Source organism: Lissotriton helveticus, chromosome 7 (assembly GCF_964261635.1).
Source record: "Lissotriton helveticus chromosome 7, aLisHel1.1, whole genome shotgun sequence".
NCBI classification, from domain to species: Eukaryota; Metazoa; Chordata; class Amphibia; order Caudata; family Salamandridae; genus Lissotriton; species Lissotriton helveticus.
This window is the reverse complement of record NC_136068.1, coordinates 1,486,437,796-1,486,459,412: the sequence shown is the minus strand read 5'-3', so window position 1 is coordinate 1,486,459,412 and position 21,617 is coordinate 1,486,437,796. Positions and strand designations below refer to the sequence as shown.

At 48.9% G+C, this 21,617-nt stretch overlaps 1 protein-coding gene across 1 annotated transcript in view; it reads right to left on the bottom strand.

The window, feature by feature from the left end:
- LOC144770407 (sacsin-like) overlaps window positions 1-21,617 on the bottom strand; it is a 197,299-nt gene that overhangs the window by 109,120 nt on the left and 66,562 nt on the right. Inside the window, exon 5 of the mRNA XM_078654916.1 lies at window positions 1,211-1,357. Coding sequence (XP_078511042.1) covers window positions 1,211-1,357 — 147 coding nt within the window. The remainder of the gene's footprint in view (window positions 1-1,210; window positions 1,358-21,617) is intronic.

The window sequence follows — 21,617 nt, the reverse complement described above, 5'->3', positions numbered from 1 at the left end:
AAGTTGTCATCGAGGGTGCGCATTGAAAGGTACGCGATTGAGATAATACGGTCAGATATCTGTAATTACGCATCAAAAGGGGGTTCGATAACGACACCGACCTGGAGCGCAGCAAGTCACATCCGAACCCATTGGCGGAAAAAACAATCTAACAATGGAACCGATGCCCATGCGAATTGTCCACCGAAGGAGGAGTCACCAACCTCATGATTACAAGGACTTCTTCGAAGACAAAAACAACATGCAAACTTCCGAGCCCAACACCAGATGGCGATCTATGCAAGAGTGTACAATCTGCAGCTCATATTCCTCGAACAGATGGTCCACAAAGTAAGAGCAGATTACAGCCAGCATCTTGACTCTAGGCTGTCAGCTGCAAGGCTGAATTGGAAAACTTGACCTCTGGTACTGTGTGGCTCTTATTTCAATAGTAACTTTAGAGGTGTAAAAGCACACACCAGGGCTGCTCAGGATACTGACTTTTTGTGGAATCCGTGGCATGATGATGACCCTGTGATATAATGCTGACCCACTCATAATGGTGGTAATTATTGTAATTTTATCAGCTTATGATAAAGCTCACTCCCAACATAATGATAGCCCTGGAATAATAGTGCAAATTACTGTTATACTGTGGGCATGCTTGTCATTATGTTGTTCTGGATATAACAGTTGTAATTTGTGGCAGATGGTGAGCATCTACGGAAATGTGGTGCTATAAGCCAATACAATACGTTCACAGCCAAATTAGTGTAAAATCTTGATGTATTAGGGGAATCTATGGCTTGATGAAAAGGACTGCGATTCTGCATAATTTTCGCAAAAGTTTCTTAAGGTTCCTTAACACACTACAAAATTCAAGGCTTGCCTGGCACACCAAGCCATTAAGAAATATCTCGCTTTCTATTTTGAATTATTTCTTTAAGCAACCCTCTATATGACTGTCTGCTTTAAAATGTAAATACATGAGACATTTATGTTGTCAATAGTTCTCCCATCACCTCTCATTAGGTATATATCTATTTTGTAATATTTTGTAAACCCAGTGACACAAAGTTCTAAGGAGCAGTTGTGACACATTTACGGAGAACCACCAATCAATCATTGCATTGTGATTATATACATTAGCAGAGAATAGTCCAGTAATACACCATGTATATGTTACCATGGAATGTCCCTACATGTTATGTGTTTCTAGATAAAGTCTTACCTGTGATGTGATAGACCGAGTTGAACCCCAGGCCGAACCGCCCCACAGTATTGGGGTCTTTAAGTTTGAGACTGTTCCCTGTGCTCTGGATTCCATCCCAGTCATCCTCGGAGAAAGTGGCATTGTTATATGCCAGCAGAGCAGGACCTGAACAGGAGCATAGAGAGGATTGTCAATATTGACTACAGATGATGTAACAGACACGAATTTTTTGCAACAGTGAAGTCTCCTACCATCAGTAGCAGTAGCACAAATCCCTCAAGCAGCCTAAAGCCTTTACAAATAAAGTTAAAAAGCAAGATGTATTATTAGATAGACTCAACCCGATAAACTCCAAGGCCAAAGTAATTCTTGTCCAACTGCTCATGCTCTGAAACCTATTCCCACTCCTTAAAACAACCACTTTTTGACATGCCCAAGTCATTAGGCCTGGGCTGCCAGGACCAATACATCAGTATCTAGGCAGGTTTCCCTAAAATTCATAGATATGCTTCAAAGAGCACAAAGACAGGCCGGGTGGTGTTCTAACATGAAGAAACAAACACACCGAAATCCCATCATGAAAGCCCTCAAGTGGTCCCACTAGAGTAAAATATTGAAGCAAGTGTCCACACATCATACAGAGTTGGCCCCACACTATGACTCCTAATTTTTCTCAGATTGTGTGACATATTCGCTTTTCTACTACATCAGACTAGATGATTTCTCAGGCTGCTGGATCCCCAGCTCTGGAAGACGCTCAACCAATCCAAGGCAGACTGGAGAGTAGTGCTCTCACCTACAAGTTATGCCTACACCCTAAACGTATTTTATTGCATACGTTTACCAACTATCAGGCTAACCCTTTGTTTCTGTTAACCTAATTTCAGTTTTAAGTGCTTTCAGCTTGAGGTAAGGTCACATGTAGGGCCTTAATTAACTTAACTTGCACATCAAACATTACATACTTTTTGAAGACTAAGGGGTGGCGATACGCCCGCCATTATTCCCCGCCCGCCACCCATTTCCCCCGCCATATGAGGATGGGGGGGGACCCCGACAGACGGAAAGACCGTCCGTCGGTTTTCCCCCAGTCACACAGGTGACTGGGCGGAAAAGGGACCTGATATAGTGGCGGCGTCTGCAAGACAGCGCCATCCATATTATAATGCAGGTGGGAAGCAGCCTTTCCATGGCGGCATTGCCGCCACAGAAAGGCATGCGGTGATCATAGTTGGGGGCCCATTGCGGGCCCCCAGGATGTTGGGGGACGTCGGGGGGCACATGGAGGGTACCTATGGTACCCCCCTGCATTTGCATGCATAACGTGACAGGCACCGCGCGGTGCCGGTTACGTTGTGCACGCAAATGCACAACATGGCTGTTTAACATTGTGGCGGGTGCTGAATACAGCACCGCCCACCACAATGTTTAAAATACAGGATGCGACCGCCATGATTGCGGTCGCATATTGAAAGGCACAGCAAGCCCGCGCACCTCTTGCGGTCGGTCCCTTTGACCGTTACAGTGCCAGGCGGACATTGTCCGCCCTTCATCATAATAGACCCCTAGGGCTTTTCAAGTGTAGAATATTATAATAAGGACAGGACACCTGTGTGCACTGTGACTTACCTGAGAACAACTAGGAGGGCATTAAGTAAAGTCCATCTACTGTGCAAAGGCTACTTTCTACACTGTGCCTTCTATTGACTGAAGTTTGATATTGCAGAAGAGGGCCATTGCCCCCTTCTGTGATATTACCCTGTTTTAATAAATGTGAACATTGTTCCAGTGGTCGCTTTTTAAGCAGGTTGTTCCCTCATTTGCATGAAGTCATACCCTCTTACAAATTAAGGAATCCTCATTGCCACTGTGCAGGAAACCACTGAGGGCATTGTAACAGATAGACGTATTAATTAAGATATAGTAGCAGTTCACTCCACTTCCATTTGTAGTGCTGAATAAATCAAAAAGAGAGTAAACCTCATCAATCTTGAATGCCAGAGTCTCACAAGGATTTTCTCGGAAACCCTTAACCACTATTTACAACCTGCAGTGTATATAATCTCCACTGGAGTGATATAGTGGCCAGCCTCATCATCGAGTCTCTTATTTGGGTTTTGAGTTTCTCAAGTAAGTAACACCTCCAATAGGAGCCAGATTGTCTGGATGAAGATAATGGTGGGATCTATGAAAAAGGATAAAAATACCTCCTATACCGGTGAAAGTGACTTTAATGTGAATTGGAACAGCAGTAAGGTTAAAAACAGAGAGATGTGTGTTTGTGTGTCGATGAACTACTAGTCCTTAACACCTAGTGATATGGTCTACATGTTTCAGCCATAGGTGCTGTCTTAGGTTGGGTGGCTTTCTTCAGGAATTTGTAGATCAGATCCCTTTCTTATAGATGCTAAATAGGTACACCTGAGTAAGTACATGCATGTACGGGTCTTTATTACAAGCATATTGTTGCCTATAACCCAAGAAAAACAAAAGGAAATAAATATATGAAAACATTCAACAAAATATTATTCCATAGGTGTACTCTAAACCAGTGAGAGCAAATGGTATAGCAAATCTGGTTAAGATGTCACTGTTAGCGGTTATGACTTATTTTTCTGTCTTTTTGACATGCAAAGCAGTCTCCTATTTAGAGGCGATAACAAATTGAGTAGTAGTTTATGCTGAAAGTGTTTAGAACTCACAGTGTGGGGCATATGTGTTCTCAAGGAGGATGTATTGGGGGAAACATGGTATAATAAGGCATGATCGAATATGCTACTTACCAGTATGCATCTGTTCTTGGCATGTAGGGCTGCTGACATTCACATCTATGAATAGATCGCCGCCTAGTGTTGGGTCCGGATGATTGCACATTGTTGTCCTGGAAGAGTCTTCGAAGTATCACGAGATAGGTGGCTCCTCCCCTGGACTACAGTGCGCATGGGCATCCTCTCCATATCAAGATTGTTTTTCGCCATTGTGGCAGAGATGGAGTGAAGTACAGTAAGTGATGACCATGCTAAGAGTAATTTTGAGTGCTGCAGCCGCTACAGGCGCCGGGGAGGAGGGCGGGCGATATGAATGTCAGCAGCCCTACATGCCAAGAACAGATGCATACTGGTAAGTAGCATATTCGGTTCGAGGCATGTTGGCTGCTGAATTCACATCTATGCATAGAATACATAGCAGTTCCTCCATTAGCGGCGGCTGCCCGTGCCAGCTGCAGCAGTCTGAAAAAGTGTTTTTAGAACAGCCTGGCCTACAGCTGCTTGCTGTTTGGAGTGCACATCTATGCAGTAGTGTTTAGTAAATGTGTGTACGGTAGACCATGTGGCTGCTTTACATATTTCTTCTAAGGGAATGTTCCCCAGGAAAGCCATGGATGCCCCTAACTTCCATGTGGAGTGGGCCCTTGGGGGAATCGTTAAAGTGCGCTTAGCCTTTTGATAGCAAATTTGGATGTACTTAACGATCCATCTGGCTATACCTGCTTTAGAAATGGGGTTGCCTTTGTGTTGCGGTGAGAAGGCAACAAACAGTTGTTTGGTGTTTCTGAAGTCTTTTGTTCTATCAATGTAGTACATGAGAGCTCTTTTTACATCTAGTGTGTGGAGCATTCTTTCTGCCACTGAATCTGGGTTTTGGAAGAAAACTGGTAGTTCTATTGTTTGATTCATATGGAACTGTGAAACCACCTTAGGCAGAATCTTAGGGTTAGTGCGTAGTACTACCCTGTTGGAGTGAATTTGTATGAAAGGCTCCTGGATAGTTAGTGCTTGAAGTTCACTAACGCGTCTTAGCGATGTGATTGCTATAAGGAAAGCTACTTTCCACGTTAAGAATTGTATTTCGCATGAGTGGAGAGGCTCAAAAGGTGGACCCATCAGTCTGGTAAGGACCAAATTTAGGTTCCATACAGGTGCTGGTGGGCGCCTGGGCGGAACAACTCGTTTGAGTCCTTCCAGAAAAGCTTTGATGGCAGGCACTCTGAAAAGCGAGAGATGCCGCCTATTTTGGAGATAAGCTGCCATTGCGGATAAATGTATACGAATGGAAGCGTAGGCCAGATTGCATTTGTATGGATGTAATAGATAACAGAGGATGTTTTGAGTAGATGCATCTAGCGGATTAATGTCATTATTGGAACAATAAATGACGAAACGCTTCCACTTGGCTGCATAGCATGCTCTAGTTGTGGGCCTCCTTGCCTCCTTTATGATATCCATACAGTCAGGAGGCAGGCTGAGGTAGCCAAATTCTAAGACTTCAGGAGCCAGATCGCCATGTTGAGCTGTTGCGGATCTGGATGCTGAATGTCGCCATGGCTCTGCGTCAAGAGTCTGGGTGTGAGGTGCATTCTTTGATGCGGTACCACGGAGAGTTCTAGAAACGTGGTGTACCATGGTTGGCGTGCCCACGTTGGAGCAACCAGGATGAGAGTCATCGAGTGTTGCCTCAGTTTGCGTGCCACTAGCGGTATTAGAGGTGCTGGTGGAAAAGCGTACGCAAATTTGCCGGACCAGTTCATCCATATCGCATTTCCCTGCGACTGTGGATGTGGGAACCTGGCGGCAAAGCTTTGGCATTTTGCGTTTTCCTTTGTGGCGAATAGGTCTATCTCTGGATGACCCCACTGCTGGAAGTACGGGTGGAGTACTGATGAATGTATCTCCCACTCGTGCATTTGGTGGCTGTGCCTGCGGAGCAGGTCCGCCATCTGATTGTCCTTGCCTGGGAAGGTGTTCTGCCATGAGGAAGATGTTTCTCTGAATGGCCCACTTCCACATGCTCTGAGCTAGATGATACAACTGTGGAGAGTGCGTACCTCCCTGCTTCTGTATGTAGTACATGGCCGTCATGTTGTCCATCCGGATCAACACCACTTTGTTGCACAAGTGTACCTTGAAAGCCTTCATTGCCATTAAGATTGCCATCAGTTCCAGAAGGTTGATGTGCATCTTCCTTTGCTGTACCGTCCATAGTCCCTGCACTGTGTAGTGGAGTACATGAGCTCCCCATCCATGGAGAGAAGCGTCCGTTGTCAGAATGATCTGTGGTATAGGCTCCTGAAACGGTCGGCCCCTGCAAAGGTTTTGTGGGTTCCACCAATGCAGAGAGTTGTATGCGCGACCGGTCACCAACACTAGGTCTTTCAATTGTCCCTGAGCCTGATTCCACTGACGTGCTAAGCACTCCTGAAGCGAACGCATGTGTAATCTCGCGTGCGGGACTATGAAGATGCAGGAGGCCATCATGCCTATCAACTGCATGAACACTCGTGCTGGAAGCGAGTGTTGTGGTCTGAATTTTTGTTTTTAGCAATTGAATGCTGTTGATTCTCACTGAATTCGGCTGTGCTTTGGCTGCCAGAGTGTTGATTGTAGCGCCCAAGTACTGCCGTACGTGGGCGAGCTGAAGGTGGGACTTTGGATAATTCAGTGAAAATCCCAGGCTGTGAAGTAGGTGAATGGTGTGGGACATGTGGGTGGCACATTGCTGGGCCAACTTTGCTTGGACAAGCCAGTCGTCCAGGTAAGGGTAGACGTGGACATTTTGTCTCCGCAGGTGTGCAGCCACTGTCGCTAGGCATTTGGTAAACACCCTGGGTGCTGTCGTGACTCCGAAGGGGAGAACTTTGAACTGATAATGTTGATTTTGAACGGTAAATCTGAGGTATTTTCTGTGTGACGGGTGTACCGGTATATGGAAATATGCATCCTTGAGATCTAGTGTTGCGAGGAAATCTCCCTGACTGAGCAACGGTAGGACCTGCTGTAATGTGAGCATATGGAAGTGTTCCGAAAGGATGTACATGTTTAGGGGCTTGAGTGCTAATATGGGCTGAGGGACCCGTCCTTCTTTGGGATTAAGAAGTACAGCGAGTACACCCCTGTACCTATTTGTTCCACAGGCATGAGCTCGATGGCTCCTTTTTGCAGCATGCTGACAACCTCCTGCTGCAATAATTGTATATGCTCTGCGGACATAGGACGGTGTTTTGGGGGTATGTTGGGTGGAGTGGATGTTAACTCCAGACAATAACCGTGCTGGATAAGCTGTCTTACCCACCTGTCTGTGGTGATGGATTTCCAGACTGGCAGGAACTGTTGTAGTCTCCCCCCGACCGGTGTTATGTGGTCGGGGGGCAGCGACAAGACGTCACTGTTTGTTGGTGGCGGAGGAACGGGAGTTGTTGTTTCCACGACCTCTGCCTTTGGCGCTGTTTCCATGATAGCCACTCCTATTGTTTATGCCGTAGGTGGTTTGCATGGCTCCTTTATTGTATTGTGCCTGCTGGGACACCTGTCCTCTGGAAGCTCCTCTATTGTTGGAGCGACGAAAAGAACCACCCCTGAACTGCTGGGACTGAAGAGCTCCCATAGACTTTGCAGTCTCAGTGTCTTTTTTGATTTTCTCCAAGGTGGTGTCCACTTCTGGGCCAAATAAGTGATCAGGGTTAACTGGTTGATTGAGAATGGTGGTTTGTATTTCAGACTTGAAACTAGAGATTCTCAGCCAGGCGTGTCTACGTAACATAACGCTGGTGTTAATTGCCCTGGCCGCAGTGTCAGCTGCGTCCAGTGCACACTTAATGGACGCATTGGAAATAAGTTTTCCTTCCTGAATTAGCATTTCAGCTGCCTCTTTGTACTCATCTGGCAAGTGTTGTAACAGGGTTTCAAGTGTATCATAGTGAGCCCTGTCATATCTGGCTAGGAGCGCCTGTGTGTTGGAGATTCGCCAGACATTGGCCGCTTGAGGTGCCACCCTTTTCCCTGAGGCTTCTAGCACTTTTGAGTCCTTGTCAGGGGGAGGAGCATCACCCGTGGCTTGTGAATTTGCCCGTTTACGAGCATTGGAAACAACTATAGAGTCCAGTGGTAACTGTCCCTTGATATATGTAGGGTCGCTAGGTGCAGGTTTGTATTTCTTCTCAATCCTGGGGTTTATTACTCTGGCCCTTGTGGTGTCCTTAAAGATGTCTCCAGCGTGTCTTAGGACACCTTTTAGCATAGGCAGAATTTTGACAGTTCTCTCAGAAGTGGAGAAGGTGGTAAACAAGAAATCCTCAATACGGTCAGCATGGAGTTGGACATCGTGATTTTTTGCTGCCCTCTCAATAAGTGCGTTGAACGCAGCTTTGTCCTCTGTTGGTGATGTTTTCACAGTATAGACATTGCTGTCAGTGTTAGGACGTGGTTCCTCTGGGTCAACTGCATCCGCCCAGGGTTCATTGTGGTCCTCTGGATCAGAGTCTATAGGATAATTGTACTCCTGATTGTAAGCCTCCTCCGCATCTGCATCTGAATGTGTGGGCGAAGTAAATGCTGGATCTTGGCCACATGGGTGCAGAGGTTCAGACAAAAGAGGTGATGTTGCTGAATCCCTCTTTTTCTTTAATTGAATCTTATAGGACTCCATTGGCTGTTCTGGGACGAATTTCCGCTTGTGAATGGAAAGTCTACCAGTTTCAGCGTCGATGAATTGCCTCGGCTGGTCTTCCTGGAGAGGCTGTCGATGCTTTGTGGCCACTTCAGTTGTTGTAGACTTTTTCCCCATGGACACCTTCTTTGCTGGGTCGACGCCCGGTAGTGGGGCGAACGCCTTAGGTGGTCCGGTGGCGGCAGTATAAACTTTATCGGCGCCGATGCCTTCGGAGTGGTGACGACCGATTTTGGGGGTGGAGCGGCCTGTGGTTCGACAACCAGGGCTTTATCCTTTATACGCTGCAGCGAGTCCGACATTTGCTTCGGAAAAGAGGCGGATGGCCGTATTGACTCGACGGGATCTTTAGAGCCACGGTGTTTTGTGCGCTCGACGTCCTTGCCGACTTTGGGAATGTCGAGTCGACGCTTAGGATCAATAGCGTCCTGCGCTTTGGCTCTTTTAGCGGTATCAACGGTCTTCGGCGCCGACGTCTTTGGGTCTATGTCCACGACCTTTTTCTTCGGTGCCCTTGATTTTGGCTCGACCCTTTTGAGCGGCTTATCCGGCCCGATAGCACCTAGTTGCGGCGTCGAAGCCGACGGTTCAGAAGCCTTCAATCCGATCAAAGTTACTTGCACTTTCGGTTTCAATTTGGTTTCCGGTGCTTTCGGTTTTGTGGACAACGATGTTGTTGGTTTCGATTTTGGTCGATCAACAGACGGCTCTTTAGAAATGTCCGTAGCCGGGCCCTGAAGCGAGGCTGTAGAACTACTTGGTTGATCTTGGGTAAGGCCTTGAGGCGATCCCTCGACCTGAGCCTTATCGAGTGTTTCGTCGCAGGCCCAAGAACCAGCGGTCGGGCCTAGCTCTTCGCTCGAGCTATCGTCTACGGCCCCATAGGGCTCATCGTCGTCTCCTACCTCGTCGACGACTTCGATATCCTCGACTAATTCTTCATTTACTGCGTCATAGCTGGAGTCAACCTCCGACGCAGGATCCGACTGGTTCTCCTGAACTTCATGCTCGACCCCGCCGTCGTCTTCAGCGTCGAAGATGTTCACCGTGTCAGGCGTTGTGTGCTGGGCCTCCTTCCGCGCCGCGCGTCGAAGGCGAAGTGTCTTCTTGGACCGGAACCGAGAAAAGGCCATACAGCTGGCCTCATCGTGATCCGGAGACAGGCACTTGTTGCACACCGGATGGACGTCAATATGAGGGTACTTGGAGTTGCAGACTGGACATCTTTTGAAAGGGCTCCGCTCCATTTTGAACGTCGACAAGGCCTACGGCGTCGATCGAGCCTTTGGAGATAAATAGCCAAGCGGCTTTTCCCTGACGTTCGGCTCAAAATTGAGCTGGAATGAGTACTTGGCACCGATCGCAAGACAATACCGACGATACCTATAGGCCTTTTGGCCAAAAGAAAGTTTTCTATCGATTCCAAACTTGAGTAAGCAAATATACATCCGACTCCAATGGCGGAAAAAAACAATCTGAGGATGGAGAGGATGCCCATGCGCACTGTAGTCCAGGGGAGGAGCCACCTATCTCGTGATACTTCGAAGACTCTTCCAGGACAACAATGTGCAATCATCCGGACCCAACACTAAGCGGCGATCTATGCATAGATGTGAATTCAGCAGCCCACATGACTCTAACACCGCCGTTTCGGCATTAATCGAATACTGTGAGGTTATATGTAGGTATTTTTAAAATACATGCTTGTCAGTGAGCACTATTTGTAAGTGTGCTACTGGTAGGCCATATGTATTAGGGTGCATTACCATCCTTGTATGTTGATTTAATTTATTGTTAGTTGAAATGATATTGTTGTACAAAACATATCTGCAGTGTACACGTATATGACTCGTTGCTGCTCGTGGAATGGGCTCAATGTGTGTCTGGTTACTTTGAGAGTTATCAGATTCTCTGCAGAGATTAATAAAATCTTAAATGATATTTTTAAACATGGTAAGACATAGAGAAGAGATTGTTTAAATTATTCCCCGTAGAATACGGGTTTAGGCGGGTGGTCTTGGTAGAACTTACTGTAATAGTACATGGAGTGGAAGATCACAGTTGACTGAAAAGGAATTTCTGAATTAATTGATGTCGTAAGGAGCATAATATATTTAAGAAAAAGTATTTGCTTTCCTCTGTAGTCCTCACTTACTTAGTTACAAGAGACTGTAGATATAGGCACCGGAAACGTCCACCTTGGATCTTAACTTGGATGATGTATATCCGGGTACTTAAGGGCAGGCGTAAGCGTTTAATTTATGCTAATAGACTGTAGGTGTATGCGATATCCTGCCATGGTGGTTACATTTGTGGGAGGCATAGATTTATTTTTTTTAAGAATTCTTTTTATTAAATCAGAAACAAGCTTCAGAATTAAGCATTTCAAGGATATACAAATAAGGCAATCGCCAGACATGGCCATATCACGCCTTATGATACACAATACACATACATGCTGTAGACAAGCCGCCCACCACCCATTGAAGTTTGTCTCTAGACCCTGGCAGAAGACCCAGGCAGAACCAAACATGAGCTACATCACAGACCCCTGTATAATGACCACGGCCCCCTTATCATCTCCCATTTGCGGGGACATCCGCGGCTTTAGTACACCACCTGCTCCGCCCCATGATACCAGTCCAAATCACGGATCCAAGCGGCCACAGTGGGAGGTTCCACTGCCCCCCATGTGCATGTAAAGTTCCTTTTTGCGACCCCTCCCATCAATGCCAACCATAACTTTGCCCACTTTGGCCACGTGGTCCACCCCTTGTGACGCCAAGAATATGCCACCTAGGCTTCAATGGAACACGTGAGCCCACCAGAGCCTCCATCACATGGGTGACACCCCTCCAATACCTCTGAATCCTGGGGCATGACCATAGAATATGAAAAAACGACCCCCTCTTACCACATCCGCTGGCACATATATCGGAGCCATCTCCCTTAATCCGGGCCTGAACCATTCTCGAGGCATAGGACCTGTGGAGGATGCGGAGCTGGAACAGTCGGAAGCGCGCCCTACTAGCTATTTCCTGGGGATACTGCAGTGCCTCCGACCAATCATCATCCTCCAACAGGTCCAAATCTGATTCCCAGGCCTCCAGCAGGGGACCCAGGCAATCTGGGGTATTGTTTACCAATTTCTTGTACGTAAGGGACACCGCCTTCTGAATCATAGGATCCAAGAGGAGACTATCCTCTAAGGGTGAATATTCTCGGAGCCCGCTCCCTTCTGCCTTTGGGAATGAAGTGCCAAACGTAACTGTCTATAGCAAAGAAAGTCACCTACCCCCATTTTAAAGCCCTCCCTCAAGTTATCGAATGTCATCATTTTCCCACCTTACCAGACGTCCCCAAGCAAATCGATACCTATAAGGCTCCATTTCCGAAAGCCCTGCAGTCTGGGCACCTCCCTCAGGAAGTCCCCTTCCTAGAGCAGGGTCAGTTCCGTGAGCTTCCCCTCCCATCCCTTCATCTTAGTGGCAGCATGCCAGATATCTGTGACCTTTCTAGTGTGTGGTGGCAGCTGTGTGGAACCCCTATCCCTGCGGTACAACTCCGCCAAATAGCTGCGCTCACCCAAGACCAATCTGTCCACCCTGTAAGCTGGCTCGTCCAGTGGGGAGAAGACCCACCCATTTACGTTTATGAGATGAGCAGCCCAATAATATTTCTTAAGGTCCAGGACTGCCAGCTCCCCCTCATACATCCCTTACTGCAGTTTCTTGAGTGCAATCCTGGGGCTGGCCCCCGTAGACACTGGCTTAGTTCTGAGTCAATTTTCCTAAAGAAGAAGTCCTGAATGCGATGGGGAGTGTTTTGGATAGTGTACAGTAAGCGCGGAAGGGCCATTATCTTGAAGAGAACTTCACGCCCCATTTAAGAGATGGGGAACCCTCGCCAATGCATCGCATCCTCCCGCAACAGAGAATTCAATTTTGTAAACTCGGCCTCAGACTTAGTTATCCATATGCCCAAGTACTAAAATGTGTTCTGCAGCACCATCTCCGAGCACGCCGACGTTAAGACCGGCGGGTCCCCAGCTAGTGAGAAAACCAGGGACTTGTCCTAATTAATGTGGTATCCAGAATAGGAGCCAGAAGAACCTATTATATGAATGAGTAGATTAAAAGTTTGACGCAGCCGATGTGCGTACAATAGGATATCGTCCGCAAACAACGTGATGCGCTCTTCCCAGGCCCCCTCTAGATCAATCCCCCTCACCACGGGTCCCTCCTGATCCATGCCGCCAAGGGCTCCAGAGCCAATGCAAATAGCATCAGGGACAGAGGACAACCCTGGCGCATCCCCTTTGCAGTGCAGCTGATCGTGAGAGGACCCCGTTGATCCTAACACGGGCCAGTGCATAGCAACCGGATCCTCCTTTGAAGCTGTGGGCCAATGCCTACCTTCTCCAGGACAACAAAGAGATACGGCCACATGATGCTGTCGAACTCCATCCTCGCATCCAACAAAAGAAGAGTGGCAGGAACTTCGGGCTGCCTTCGGGTCATATACATGACCCCATATAAACGTCTTAAGTTGAGCCTCGTGCTCCTATAGGGCATAAAGCATGATTGATCCGGGTAAATCCGCGATTGCAGAATCGGGTCAAGCTGATTCACGATAATTTTGGCTAGAACCTTGGCCTCGAAATTAAGGAGGGAGATGAGCCTGTAGGAGCTGCAGAGGTCATGCGGCTTCCCCTTTTTAAGGAGTATAACAATAGTGGCCGTTCACATGTCATCTGGGAGTTGCCCATTTCAAACGTTTCCTTATACATGTCAAGCATGTAGGGAGCCAGCAGCTTGCTCGCGACACATTTATACAGCTCAGTGGGGAGCCCATTCGAGCATGCCGCTTTCCCAGACTGCAAGTCCCACATGGCGTTTTCAACCTCCTCCACATGAAAAATTATAATGACCCCCTACCCTACAACCCTGCCTCGTAGGTGAAAAACTACCCACATCCCAAATAGCAGAGCGCCTGTCGCCCCAGAGAACAAGAAACTAAGATAGGGCTGTATGGCACCACCACACAGTAACGCCCCCTCCGGTGCCCCCAAATCCGCTCCTTCCCCCCTAGTATGAAGCCAGAACATAAAAAACAATGTCTCCTCAGGACGTGCCCCCAAATGTCTAGTGTGCAGGAACAGGAGTCAAACTATTGGCCCAGCAAGCTAGTTCCTTGAGCACCACCAAATTTAAGCAGCAGTTCGCCACAGTGCGGCACAAGAATCTCTCCCCAGGCTGTGCCGTAAGTGTCTACTGTGCTGGAACAGGTGCAAAGATATTAGACATTTAAGACAGTACCTCAAACTCCACCAAGTTTAAACAGCAGTTCACGACCATGAGTCCTGTCCCTTACTTCCTGGGAGAGCTTGCATCTCTCTCAGGGCTTCCTGACTGGGAACTTCTGGATCTGGACGCCGACATTTCTCCTTCTCGGCATCAAGGCGGAGACTCAGGAGCACGAAAGTGACTTCCGTGCCAGTCCCCCTCAGTGGACCATCAGTGCGACCGATTAGAGCCTGCATCCAGCCATTGTTGAACCTCCTCGGGCGATGTGAAGAACAGGGTCGTATTGTTGTCCGGGACCTTGAGCTTGGCTGGGAATAGCATCATGTACTTCACCCCCTTCTCTCGCAGGGCTCGTTTCACCCCAACAAACGTGCACCTCGCCTGCTGCACTCTCAACATGAAATCCTGGAAGAATCACACTGTTGAATTCTAGAACGGGAGGTCTCCACTCATCCGAGCTGCCTGCAAGATGGCATCCCAATCCCTAAAACTAAGAACAAACACAATGATTGTCCGAGGAGGCACCCCAGGCTTCAGCTTAGGGATTGAGGCCCTGTGCACTCTCTCCACTGTAAAGAGGTTGGACAGTCTCTTAGGCTTAAGGTGGTTCAAAATAAGGTCCTCAATAAAGAGATCTATACTGGCACCTTCCTCCCCTTCAGGCACCCCCACCACCCTAATATTTGTGCGACAAGCTCTCCCTTCTCGAACGTCCAGTCCCTGGGACATCAGTGTGTGTTGATGCGTAAATTTCTGCACGCGCTCCTCTGGTTTGCGTGTCGCAGACTGGAGTTCCCCACATTCTCCTCGGTCGCCGTGACCCTCCCTGTGGTTTTCCTCATATCAGCCCTCATCAAGTTCATTTCAATAGTGACTTTATCGATTTTGGTCTCCAAAGTCGTCCCCAAAGCTTGGATTGCCGACATGATAGAACCAAGGGATGGCTCCTCTCCGGCCGACTTCTCCCCAGTCGCCCCTTCCTCGGATGCCAGTTGGCGCAGCACACCGTACTTGTCAAATTTTTTCGTCCGCACGGCCGCTGGGGCCCCCTTCGGTTTTGTCATGACCAAAGTCTCATTGTGAGGGGGCACCGGGATGCCTCAACCCTCCACAAGCCAGCTGCGGGTCACCCCCGGTGCTGATCTCTGGATGCCGAGGGCCGTGGGCAAACACTTCATGCACAGGCTCTCCACTGGTCACCCGCTCCGGTGCGTCACACGCCCCGTGCACCTAGCATACAAGGACCCCTCCAAAACAATCAACTGAGCAAGGGGACATGCACCGGGAGACGCTACTCCCCACTCTAAATAGACCGACTTCGTGCTGGACTGGGCCACCCAGCAGCTGCAGCAGCTGCAGCAGCCCAGGAGCTCCACCCAGCCGCTGGCTGCACCGCCTCAACGCCGTGTGAGGAGTCCTGCAGGAGCCTTCATGCAACCAAGAAGATCCCTACGGGTCGAACCCTCAACTCCTCCTCACCTCTGAATGCGGTACGACGTGATTCTACAGGCGGCGCTGGGCACACAACGAGGCCGGTGCTCCCCCAAGTCTCAATCAGCAGTAGCCCCAGTCCGGCTTGGCCCCTGAAGATGCCCCAAGGGCGTAAAGACGAATGTCCAAGCCTCACTGCATATGCCTGCTCTGGAGTCCAGCACCCTCAGTAGATATGGCCAGGGGGCCCGTAGAGGTGACCGCATCTTCCATCCGGCGCAGCGGGTGAGCCTCGCCCGACAGATCTTCACCTTGTGTGCACCAGCCAAATACAGAAACCACCGGCGGGTTCACCCATAACGATGACTAGTCCTGGGGAGCTCGATGCTGGCGGCCACAAGTCAGTTCAGCCCCCGGGGTGCCTCCCCAGCACACGACGTCCCAGCAGTTCCAGGCCCTAGGCAACGAGCCTCGCGTAACCGGATCCCAGGCCTCACACGCTAGGAGCCGGCAGCGCTCCAAATTCGTCTCTGCCCCCACGCCGCCTGGACCTCCGTGCCGGCTGCCGGGCAGGCCCCTCACTATAGCACACGGATCACGTCGTCGTCCGGGGCCGGAGACACCTATGCAGCCTCCACAGGCCACCTCCACTGTCCGGCCACGGGATAAAGGACGGATATCGCGAGCTGAAACGGGGGCCCGAACGGAGCAATAAGGTTACGCCAACTTGGCCAGCGCCAGACCATGCCCCCCAGAGGCATAGATTTTAATCAGAAAAAGACGTGTATGGGTTGTGTAAATAATTATGTGGATTGAGTCAACATTCAGGTACAATCTGTTGCCTAAAACGCAAGCCTATTATGGTATACACAAAATTAACACACAATAGTAGGCTGTATATTGTTAGAAAATGCACATAGTTTTTCACGAGTTTGCGAATATACAACCTGTAAAAAAATAGAATGTTGAACATGACGTCAAATGATGTAGTGCCCTATGTATGGAGATAGGGATATTACATTGGGTGCAGTGCAGATCTGATTCTGCGGCATTAAGGGGATTTACTTGGTACACCGTTAGCTCCCATGGATTTTGTTTAATGGTGAGGCTCTGTAATTCGGCTTTTTGATTAGGTAATGGGATAGTGCTTGTGCTTTAGTCTTTTCATTGCGAAAAGATAGTGAAGTCTCATTTACATTATCAGTGAGGTAGAATATTCAGAATTGAATATGCTACTTACCAGTATGCATCTGTTCTTGGCATGTAGGGCTGCTAACATTCATATCTTATGCATAGATCGCCGCCTAGTGTTGGGTCCGGATGATTGCACATTGTTGTCCTGGAAGAGTCTTCGAAGTATCACGAGATAGGTGGCTCCTCCCCTGGACTACAGTGCGCATGGGCATCGACTCCATCCCCAGATTGTTTTTAGCCATTGTGGCAGAGATGGAGTGAAATAGTGTAAAGGATGTCCATGCTAATGATGAATATAGAGAGAGTATCTGCAGCCGCTACGGGCACCGGGGAGGAGGGCGGGCGATATGAATGTTAGCAGCCCTACATGCCAAGAACAGATGCATACTGGTAAGTAGCATATTCAGTTCGAGGCATGTGGGCTGCTAAATTCATATCTTATGCATAGAATACACAGCAGTCTCTCCATTAAGGGCGGTTGCCCGTGCCAGCTGCAGAAGCCTGAAAAAGTGTCTTGAGAACAGCCTGTCCTACAGCTGCTTGCTGTTTTTAATGCACATCTACACAGTAATGTTTGGTAAATGTGTGTGGTGTAGACCATGTGGCTGCTCTACAAATGTCTTCTAAGGGAATGTTCCCCAGGAAAGCCATGGAGGCCCCCAATTTGCGTGTGGAGTGCGCCCTTGGGGGTATTGTTAAAGTACGTTTAGCCTTTTGATAACAGATGTGAATGCACTTAACAATCCATCTGGCTATTCCTGCTTTGGAAATGGGGTTGCCTTTGTGCTGTGCTGAGAAGGCAACAAAAAGTTGTTGTGTCTTTCTAAAGGGTTGTGTTCTGTCAATGTAGTACATTAGCGCCCTCCTAACGTCTAATGTATGAAGCATTCTTTCTGCTACTGTTTGTGGGTTTTGGAAGAATGCAGGCAGGTCAATAGTTTGGTTGATATGAAACTGTGACACCACCTTAGGAAGGAATTTGGGGTTAGTGCGGAGCACTACCCTGTTGGAATGTATCTGGATGAATGGCTCTTGGATTGTGAGCGCCTGCAGCTCACTTACACGTCTGAGCGATGTGATAGCAATGAGAAAAGCCACTTTCCATGTGAGAAACTGAATCTCGCAGGAGTGCAGTGGCACAAAAGGTGGGCCCATCAGCCTAGTGAGGACCACATTGAGGTTCCACACTGGAGCTGGTGGTGTTCTTGGAGGAATGACTCGCTTCAGTCCTTCTAGGAAGGCTTTAATGGCAGGCACCCTGAAAACAGAGAGGTGTTGCCTATTCTGGAGATAAGCCGCTATGGCGGATAAATGTATCCGAATGGAAGCGTACGCTAGATTGCAATTGTAAAGATGTAACAAATAGCAGATGATGTTAGGAATGGATGCATCCAGCGGGTTGATATTGTTGTCTGTACAGTACATGACAAACCGCTTCCATTTTGATGCATAGCAAGCTCGGGTAGTGGGCTTTCTTGCCTCCCGGATGATGTCCATGCATTCTGGTGGCAGGTTGAGGTAGCCAAATTCTAAGACTTCAGGAGCCAGATCGCCAGATTGAGCTGTCGCGGATCTGGATGCTGAATGTCGCCATGGTTCTGCGTTAAGAGCCTGGATGTGAGATGCAGCCTTTGATGCGGTACCACGGAAAGTTCTAGAAACGTGGTGTACCATGGTTGGCGTGCCCATGTTGGAGCAACCAGGATGAGAGTCATCGAGTGTTGCTTTAGCTTTCTTGCCACCAGCGGAATGAGAGGCGCTGGGGGAAAAGCGTACGCAAATTTGCCTGACCAGTTCATCCATATCGCATTCCCTTGCGATTCCGAGTGAGGGAACTTGGCGGCAAAGCTTTGGCATTTTGCGTTTTCCCTTGTGGCAAACAGGTCTATCTCTGGATGACCCCACTGCTGGAAGTACGGGTGGAGTACTGATGGATGTATCTCCCACTCGTGCATTTGACGGCTGTATCTGCTGAGCAGATCCGCCATCTGATTGTCCTTGCCCGGGAGGTGTTCCGCCATGAGGAAAATGTTCCTCTGAATGGCCCACTTCCACATGCTCTGAGCCAGATGAGACAGTTGTGGTGAGTGAGTACCTCCCTGCTTTTGGATGTAGTACATGGCTGTCATGTTGTCCGTCCGGATCAACACGACTTTGTTGCACAAATGTACTTTGAAGGACTTTATCGCCATGAAGATTGCCATCAATTCCAGGTAGTTGATGTGCAACTTCTGCTGCTGGGTGGACCACAGTCCCTGCACAGTGTAGTGGAGCACATGAGCTCCCCACCCTTGGAGAGATGCGTCCGTTGTTAGGATTATCTGTGGCACTGGCTCTTGGAACGGTCGTCCCTTGCAAAGGTTGTGTGGATTCCACCAATGCAGAGAGTTGTATGCCCGACCGGTCACCAACACTAGGTCTGTCAGCTGTCCCCGAGCCTGTGTCCACTGATTTGCCAAGCATTCTTGGAGCGGGCGCACGTGCAACCTCGCGTGCGGGACTATGAAGATGCAGGAGGCCATCATGCCTATCAACTGCATGAACACTCTCGCTGGCAGGGAGTGTTGCGGTCTGAACTTTTGGATCAGCGACTGAATGCTGTTGATTCTGACTGGGTTTGGCTGAGCCATAGCAGTCAGGGTGTTTATTGTCGCGCCCAGATACTGCCGCACATGGTTTGGTTGAAGGTGCGACTTCGGGTAGTTTAGTGAGAACCCCAGGCTGTGAAGGAGTTGAATAGTGTGGGACATGTCCGCGGCGCACTGTTGTTCCGACTTTGCTTGAACAAGCCAGTCGTCTAGGTACGGGTAGACATGTATGTTCTGTCTCCTGAAGTGCGCCGCCACTGTCGCCAGACACTTTGTAAACACTCTGGGGGCAGTAGTCACCCCGAAGGGTAGGACTTTGAACTGATAGTGCCTGTTTTGAATGGTAAACCTGAGGTATTTTCTGTGGGATGGGTGGAGTGGGATGTGGAAATAAGCATCCTTGAGGTCCAAGGTTGCTAGGAAGTCCCCTTGATTGAGCAGGGGAAGGATTTGTTGCAGTGTCAGCATGTGAAAGTGTTCTGACAGTATGTACATGTTGAGGGGGCGTAGATCCAGAATAGGTCTGAGGGATCCGTCCTTTTTTGGGATGAGGAAGTACAGGGAATAGACCCCTGTGCCTTCCTCTTCCACTGGTACGAGCTCGATTGCGCCTTTTTGAAGCATCACCAGTACTTCCTGCTGCAATAAGTGCAAGTGCTCTGCCGACATAGGACGGTGTCTTGGGGGAATGTTGGGAGGAGTGGATGTTAACTCCAAACAGTAACCGTACTGGATACGTTTTCTCACCCACCTGTCTGTGGTGATGGACGTCCAGACTGGCAGGAACTGCTGGAGTCTCCCCCCGACAGGTGTTGTATGGTCGGGGGGCAGTGACAGAGAGTCACTGTTTGTTGGCGGCAGAGGAACGGGAGTTGTTGTTCCCTCTGCCTCTGCCCTTCGCACTGTTACCTCTGTAACCCCCTCTACCCTGATTGGGGTACGAGGATGGCGCACCACCCTTTGTGAATTGCGTTTGTTGACCCAAGTGTCCTCTGGTAACACCACGTGCTCCTGAGCGACGAAAAGTGCTTCCCCTGAATTGTTGTGACTGAAGCGCCCCCATGGACTTAGCAGTCTCGTTGTCCTTTTTAATCTTTTCAAGGGTGGTGTCTACATCTGGACCAAACAGTCTGTCAGGATTGACGGGCTGGTTGAGGATTGTAGTTTGAATGTCAGGCTTAAATCCAGATATACGAAGCCAAGCTTGTCGCCTTAACATGACGCTAGTGTTAATTCCCCTAGCCGCTGTATCTGCCACATCAAGTGCACACTTTATTGCAGCGTTTGAGATAAGCTTTCCCTCTTGTATGAGCATTTCGGCTGCTTCCTTAAACTCATCAGGTAGGTGTTGAAGGAGCTGTTCTAGGGTGTCGTAATGCGCCCTATCGTATCGTGCCAATAGTGCCTGTGTGTTTGCTATACGCCATACATTGGCAGCTTGCGCAGCCACCCTTTTGCCGGATGCCTCAAGCACTTTCGACTCCTTGTCTGGGGGAGGAGCTTCACCCGTCGTTTGGGAGTTTGCCCTCTTGCGGGCATTGGCGACCACCAACAAGTCCAGAGGCAACTGTCCCCGAATATAGGCAGGATCTCCAGGTGCTGGCCTGTATTTTTTCTCGATACGTGGGTTCACCACTCTTGCCCTGGTAGGTTCCTTAAAGATCTCCGGGGCATGTTTAAGGACACCTTTGAGCATAGGAAGTATTTTAACTGTTCTTTCAGAGACAGAGAAAGTGTCGAACAAAAAATCTTCCTCCACCGGGTCAGCATGCATGTCCACATCATGATTTGCTGCTGCCCATTCTATTAAAGCATTAAATGCTGCAGAATCCTCTGTTGGAGATGTACGTGTCCCAAAACCTTGTGGATCTTGTACCACCTGATGTCCACCTTGGTCCCCAGTGTCGTCATATGAGTCCTGCAGAACATCAGGGTCATTGTCAACTGGGAAATTGTATTGGTCATCTTGTCCATCATCCTCTCCTCCTGATTGTGTGGGTGAAGGAGATGGACTTCTTCTTGGTGGTGGCAGAATAGGTTCAACAAGGGCAGGAACGTCCTGTTCCGGCCTCTTCTTCTTTAGTGGAATAACATAGGATTCCAGTGGTTGGGAAGTTATTTTCCTCTTGTAGAGGGTCAATTTCCCTGTTTGGGCATCGATGTAATGCTCAGAATGGTCTTCTGAGGCTTGATGTTGATCCGAGCGTCCCTTATGCGTCGAAGGATCCGACGTGTTCGTGATTTTTGGCACCGATCTTGGTGCAAATGCTTTTGGTGCCACCCTAGGTGGCAGAGTGTAGAGAAGCTTGGTCGAGGTCTTTGGAGGTGGTGCCGTTGACGACAAAGTCTTCTCCCTAATACGTTTGAGGGAGTCGGTCACCTGCTTTGTGAAGGAGGCAGAGGGTTTGGTAACCGACGGCCGATGTTCGGTGGCGTCGAACTCCCCCGGTGTGGTCGAGATTT